Genomic DNA, 7,024 nt, shown 5'->3' with positions numbered 1-7,024 from the left:
GACAGCGAGTGAGAGAGACAGAGAGAGAAGGAGAGACAGAGAAAGACAGTGAGAGACAGTGAGTGAAAGAGGGGGATAGACAGAGAAAGAGACACAGAAAGAAACAGTGAGTAAGAGAGAGAGAGAGACAGAGAGAGAGACAGAGAGAGACAGTGAGTGAGAGACCGAGAGGCAGCGAGTGAGAGACAGAGAGAGACAGCGAGTGAGAGAGAGGGAGAGACAGAGAGAGAGAGACACCGAGTGAGAGAGACAGAGAGAGAGGGGGAATCAGCGAGTGAGAGAGACAGAGAATGAGAGTAAGAGAGAGAGACACACACAGAGTGAGAGGCAGCGAGTGAGAGAGACAGCAAATCAGAAAGACAGAGGGTGAGAGAGATGGGCTGGGAAAGGCTTCGAGAGGAGGAGCAGAAAGAGTGAGAGGAAACTCGAGAGAGCCATGGGAAAGAAAGGAAGTGGGACACATTTACCAGCAAAGCCCAGTGACACGGCGAGCAGAAGGATCTTCATCGTTGCTTCAGGTTTCACAATGGCTGACTGCAGAGAGCAGGGCTGTTTTATAGGGTGTAGGAGCGCTGCTATCAGAGAATAACACGAACACAAGATTCATTAATGATCACAAGTGGGGGACACGTCCTTGGGAACATGAGGAGCAGGTGTGTGTTTCTCAGTTACTTTTCCTGGGTTGTGTATCACACTTTAGCCTGGCCCAGCTCAGGTGAGCTAATCTGTCAGTCGGTTGTTAGGGTGCAAGATGTTCGGCAAATTGTGCAGAATTCCGTTACCTGGGGCTGTTTTCTCTGGGTGAGGGAGAGCCGAAAGGTGCTCATATACCTTAATTTAAAAGTAGAGTCTGTGTCCAATTTGGGGTCAACGATACAAAATGGTGGCGTCGTGTGACATCACTCAGGGAATCCGAGCTGCTAGGGCAATACACTTTTACACACATGTTGCAACCTGGAGCTATGGATAGTAATGCAAGAGGCACCAATTTCTTTCTTTCACATGGCTGGAATCTCTCCCACTCTTACTGTCTGCCATTGCCGTGTGTTGGAAAGGTTTACAACTTGATACTCAACCTGTTTGGCTGCAGTATAAACGCACCCTTCTTGGCCATCAACTCCTGGAGTGGGACTCAAACCCGGAGCTTCTGGCTCAGAGGTTACCCACTGTTCCACAAGACCTCTCCCAATATGAGACAGTCACGAATAAATCCAACGGGGAATTCAGGAGAAACTTCTTGACCCAGAGAGTTGGGGAGAATGTGGAACTCGCTTCCACAGGGAGTGGTGGAGGTGAATAGTATCGATTATTTAAGGGGGAAGCAGGATAAATACATGAGGGGGAGAGGAATAAAAGGATAGGGTGATGGGGTGAGATGAAGAGGGGGTGGGAGGATGCGCGTGTGGAGCAGAAACACCAGCACAGAACAGATGGGCCAAATGGCCTGTTGCTATGCTGTGAATTCTGTGGAATTCAGTGAAAGAATTCTCTAAATTTAGAGCGTAAAATAAACCTTAACAATTGAATAAGAATGGACGAGGATAAAATGTGGGAAGTGTGTGATTTTCACTTTGGTAAGTGAATTTAGAAATACAAAATATTTTTTAAAAGGTGTGAAACTTTGAGATGTTGATGTTCAGCGGGACTTGGGTGTACTCATACAAGGAAGACAAAGTTCACACACAACTAGCAATTAGAAAGGCAAATGGTGTGCTGGCCTTTATTGCAATGGGACTGGAGTAGTAGAATAAAAAGTCTTGCGATGGTTGTACAGGGTTTTTGTGAGACCACACCTGGAGTACTGTGTGCTGTTTTGGTCTCCACATTTAACAAGGGAAGGATGAGTTCCAAAGAAGAGTCCTGTTGGACCAAGGAGTTAGATATAGTTCTTAGGGTGAAAGGGATCAAAGGGTATGGGGAGAAAGCGGGAGCAGGCTATTGAGTTGGATGATCAGCCATGATCTTAATGAATGGCAGAGCAGGCTTGAAGGGCCGAATGGCCTTCCCCTGCTCCTAGTTTCAATGGACTCGAAACGTTAATGTGTTTCTCTCCACAGATGCTGCTGGATCTGCTGAGTATTTCCAGCACTTACTGTTTTCATTTCAGATTGCCAAAACTGCACACACTACTCCAGCTGTGGTCTCACCAAAACCCTGTACAACTATAGCAAGAATTTTTTATTCTAGTACTCCAGTCCAATTGCAATAAAGGCCAGCACACCATTTGCCTTTCTAATTGCTAGTTGTGTGTGAACTTTCTGTGTTGCTTGCATGAGTACACAAAAGTCCCTCTGAACAGTTTCACACCTTTTTGCTTTTACTTAAGGAAGGCTATAGATGCACTGGAGGTGGTACAGCAAATGTTCACTAGGGTGTTCACTGGGGTGAGGGGGTTTGTCCTAGGATGAGCAGCTGAGTAAATTGGGTCCATATTCTCTGGAGTTTAGAAGAATGAGAGACGATCTCATTGTAACCTACAAGATTCTGAGGGGGTTTGACAGTTTGGACGCTGAGAGATTGTCTCCGCTGGTCAGAGAATCTAAAACTCAGGAGCACAGTCTCAGGATAAGGGGCTGATCATTTAGGGCTGAGATGAGGACAAACGACTTCACTCAGAGGGTTGTGAATCTTTGGAATTCTCTACCCCAGGGGGTTGTGGATGCTCCATCGGTGAACACATTTCAGACTGGGAGAGGCAGATTTTTGGTCTCTCAGGGAATCAATGGACATGGGGGAGCAGACGGGAAAATGGAGTTGAAGTCCAAGGTCGGTCATGATTGCAGTGAATGCTGGAACAGACTGGCCGGGCCGAATGGACTACTCCTGCTCCTGGTTCTTATGCTCCTGGGGGTCCACTTGTTGAAGGTGTCGGGAGTGGTTCACTGGGTGACACTCTCACCTCTGATGGAGGGTTTACTTCTCACTCCAGAGGCTGGAGCGCAGGGCCTGGGCTGATGCTCCAGGCCAGTGCTGAGGGAGTGCTGTGTTGCACACTCAGTAGGTCTCATGAAGAGGTTCTGAGCCTTGCAGGGTTAAATGTTAAGTATTTACTGATAATGCATAGCTATGTACATTTATACAGGGTATGGTCCAAGCTAGGCGCTAAATCAATGCTGGCTTCTACACTAGTCTCTGTTCAGCACACAACACTCACCAGACTCTGATCATGTGACTCCTTACTTCACACTGTGAGCAGGACTGTTCCCAGTCCCACATTAACCCTTGCTGTAGCAGATACCCTTGTACTACATGCTGCCCTGTCAGGGGTGCAGTCACTTGGGTATTAAAGCATTTCCCTCTCAAGTGGACATACCAATTCCAATGAGTATTTTGAAGCAGAGCAGGGGAGATCTCCCTTGTATCCTGGACCCTCTCCTCCTTACTCTCAGTTTTGAAACTTTCAATTGACCCCTTCCAGCCTCAATGCTTTTTTGTGGGAGTGGGGTGGGTGGGGAGAGTTCCAGATTTCTACCCCCCTTTGTGTGAAGAATATTCTTCCTGACATCACCCCCTGAACAGCCTGGCTCCAATTTTAAGATTCTGCCCCCTTGTTCTGGACTCCCCCCTCCCCCAACACCAACCTGAGGAAATAGCTTCTCTCTATCGAGAATTCTTTCATATCAGTGAAAAGTCTTGAATCCGATCACCCCGTTAACCATCGTAACTCAAAAGGAGACCAGAAAACAATCCTTATAATTTAACTCTATGTGTCCCAGTATAATTTTGCTGAATTAGCAGTGTCACACAGTGCATGGAAGGATCCCATTCTCATTGTTAAAGTCTCTTGTTTTGCAGTCCGGGAAAGGAAAATTATTTAACCCAACTGTAGTTCTAAACCTACCTAAATTGTAAAATGTCTCGCACTGTAAGATTTGTACTCATGAACTGTAATTTTGAACTCAAACAATCCAGGAAAAGTACCTGAGAAACACACACCTGCTCCTCATGTTCCCAAGGACATATCCCCCAATTGTGATCATTAATGAATCTTGTGTTCGTGTTATTCTCTGATAGCAGAGCTCCTACAGACTATAAAACAGCCTGCTGTCTGCAGTCAACCATCGTGAAACCTGAAGCAACGATGAAGATCCTTCTGCTCGCCGTGTCACTGGGCTTTGCTGGTAAACGTGTCCCATTTCCTTTCTTTCCCATCGCTTTCTCGAGTTTCCTCTCAATCTTTCTGCTCCTCCTCTCGAAGTCTTTCCCAGCCTTTCTCTCCTACTCCCTGTCTCTGTCTCTCTCTCTCTCTGCCTCTCTAACTCTTGTGTCTGTGTCTCTCTCACTCTTGTGTCTGTGTCTCTCTCACTCACTGTTTCCTTGCCTCTGTCTCTTTAACTCGCTGTCTCTCCCTCTCACTCTTTCTGCTCCTCCTCTCGAAGTCTTTCCCAGTCCATCTCACTTGCTCTCAATCTAACCTCCTCCAGTCCCTACACCCCTTCCCTATCTCTGTAACCTCCTCCAGCCCCTATCCTATCTCTGTAATCTCTTCCATCCCCTAAAACCCTCCCTATCTCTGTAACCTCCTCCAGCCCATATAACCCTCCCTATCTCCATAACCTCCTCTAAGCCCTATCTCCGTACTGTCCTCCAGCCCCTACAAACTACCCTATCTCTGTAACCTCCTCCAGCCGCTAAACCCTCCGAGATCTCTGCACTCCACCAATTCCGGCCTCTTGACCATCCCCCGATTCCTATTGCTCCACCATTGATGGTCGTGCCTTCAGCTGCCTGGGGCCCTAAACTGTTGAATTCTCTCCCTAAACCTCTCCACCTCTCTCTCTCTCCCCCGTTTCCTGTTTTAAGACTCTCCTAAAATCTCCCTCTGTAACCAAGCTTTTGGTCACCAGTCCCTAATATCTCCTTTATGTGACTCGGGGTCACAAATTCTTTGATAACTGCTGCTGTGCAGTAGCTTGGGATGTTCCATGATGTTACTGGCGCTATATAAATCCAAGTTGCTATTATTGTGTTCTGACCTGATGCTGTTCTCCTCACATAAAGGGGGACAGAGGGGGTCCCCTGGTTTGCAATGGGAAGTTGGAAGGAATTGTCTCGTGGGGAATAGGCTGTGCAGAGAGAAATTACCCTGGAGTCTACACGAAAGTCTGCAACTATATCTCCTGGATCAGGGACACAATGGAGAACAACTAGATACCTGCACACCACATTGGTTCCTAACTGTCTGAAGCCAATGGTCAATTAAATAAAATTATTAAATAAACAGCGATGAAGCAATACCGATTTTCCTGTTCGCAATATTTTGATAATCTGCACTCATCTCATTATACTACGTCTCCCAGGTGCATCTGAAAGCACGACAAACTCCTCTTCAGTTCAATCACTACAACCCTCGCGATCTCTCTAATACTGTAGCTACAAGAGCAGGTCAGAGGCTGAGAATCCTGCGGTGAGTAACTCACCTCCTGACTCCCCAAAGCCTGTCCACCATCTACAAGGCACAAGTCAGGAGTGTAATGGAATACTCCCCACTTGCCTGGGTGAGTGCAGCTCCCACAACACTCAAGAAGCTCAACACCATCCAGGACAAAGCAGCCCTGCTTGATTAGCACCACATCCACAAACATTCACTCCCTCCACCACCGCACAGTAGCCGCAGTGTGTACCATCTACAAGATGCACTATAGGAATTCACCAAGGCTCCTTCAACAGCACCTTCCAAACCCACGACCTTCACCATCTAGAAGGACAAGGGCAGCAGACACATGGGAACATCACCACCTGGAAGTTCCCCTCCAAGCCACTCACAATCCTGACTTGGAAATATATCGGCCATTCCATCATTGTCGCTGCGTCAAAATCCTGGAACTCCCTCCTTAACAGCACTGTGGGTGTACCTACATCACAGGGACTGCAGTGGTTCAAGAAGGCAGCTCACCACCACCTTCTCCAGGGGCAATTAGGGATGGGCAATAAATGCTGGTCTAACCAGTGACGCCCACATCCTGTAAATGAATGAAAAAAAAACAATAAAAGTGACAGTACAGAAAGAGTCCATTCAGTCCATCGTGCACGATTCTCTCTTTGAAGGAGCAGTTCCATTGAGTCCTAAATTCTGCTTATTGTCCGCAGTCCTGTAATTTCCGTATCCTCAAGTGTCTGTCCAACTCCCTTTCCAAATTATTTATCAAATCAGCTTGCACCACTTTTTCAACTCCACACTCCCTGTTGAACCAGGCTCCAGAGGGTGAACAACACTCTATCAACGCCTCTGAACATCTCGGCAGAACACAGTTAGGGTCACATGTTAGCCTTCTTTCTCCTCTGGAGAGGTGGTGGCCTAGAGGTAGGGTTACTAGACCAATAAGAGGCCCAAGCTAGTCCCCTGGGGAAGCAAGTTCTAATGACACTAAGTCAATTGGTAGAATTTAAATCCTATTAATGAGCCAGTAGTTCTAAAGCCAGTCTTAGTGATGGGGACCATGAAAAGATCATCAATGGTCATCAAAGTCCAATAATAAAAATAAAATCAAAAAACTGCAGATGCTGGAAATCCAAAACAAAAACAGAATTACCTGGAAAAACTCAGCAGGTCTGGCAGCATCGGCAGAGAAGAAAAGAGTTGACGTTTCGAATCCTCATGACCCTTCAACAGAACTAGGTGAATCCAAGGAGAGGGGTGAAATGTAAGCTGGTTTAAGGTGTGTATGTTGGGGGGAGGGTGGGGTTTGGGTGGGGGGAGAGAAGTGGAGGGGGGTGGTGTGGTTGTAGGGACAAACAAGCAGTGATAGTAGCAGATCATCAAAAGATGTCACAGACAAAAGAACAAAAGAACACAGAGGTGTTGAAGTTGGTGATATTATCTAAACGAATGTGCTAATTAAGAATGGATGGTAGGGCACTCAATGTATAGCTCTAGTGGGAGTGGGGGGAGCATAAAAGATTTAAAAATATTTAAAAATAATGGAAATAGGTGGGAAAAGAAAAATCTATATAAATTATTGGAAAAAACAAAAGGAAGGGGGAACAAACAGAGAGGGGGTTGGGATGGAGGAGGGAGTTCAAG

At 46.6% G+C, this 7,024-nt stretch overlaps 1 protein-coding gene across 1 annotated transcript in view; it reads right to left on the bottom strand.

Annotated features, from left to right (window-relative positions):
• LOC121271102 (trypsin-like) overlaps nucleotides 1-507 on the bottom strand; it is an 8,968-nt gene extending 8,461 nt beyond the window's left edge. Inside the window, exon 1 of the mRNA XM_041176854.1 lies at nucleotides 468-507. Within this exon, the coding sequence (XP_041032788.1) occupies nucleotides 468-507 (40 nt within the window). The remainder of the gene's footprint in view (nucleotides 1-467) is intronic.
• Between the last annotated feature and the right edge of the window lie 6,517 nt (nucleotides 508-7,024).

Source organism: Carcharodon carcharias, chromosome 29 (assembly GCF_017639515.1).
Source record: "Carcharodon carcharias isolate sCarCar2 chromosome 29, sCarCar2.pri, whole genome shotgun sequence".
Classification (NCBI taxonomy): domain Eukaryota; kingdom Metazoa; phylum Chordata; class Chondrichthyes; order Lamniformes; family Lamnidae; genus Carcharodon; species Carcharodon carcharias.
The sequence above is the reverse complement of the archived record's forward strand: the minus strand, read 5'-3'. Positions and strand labels throughout refer to the sequence as shown.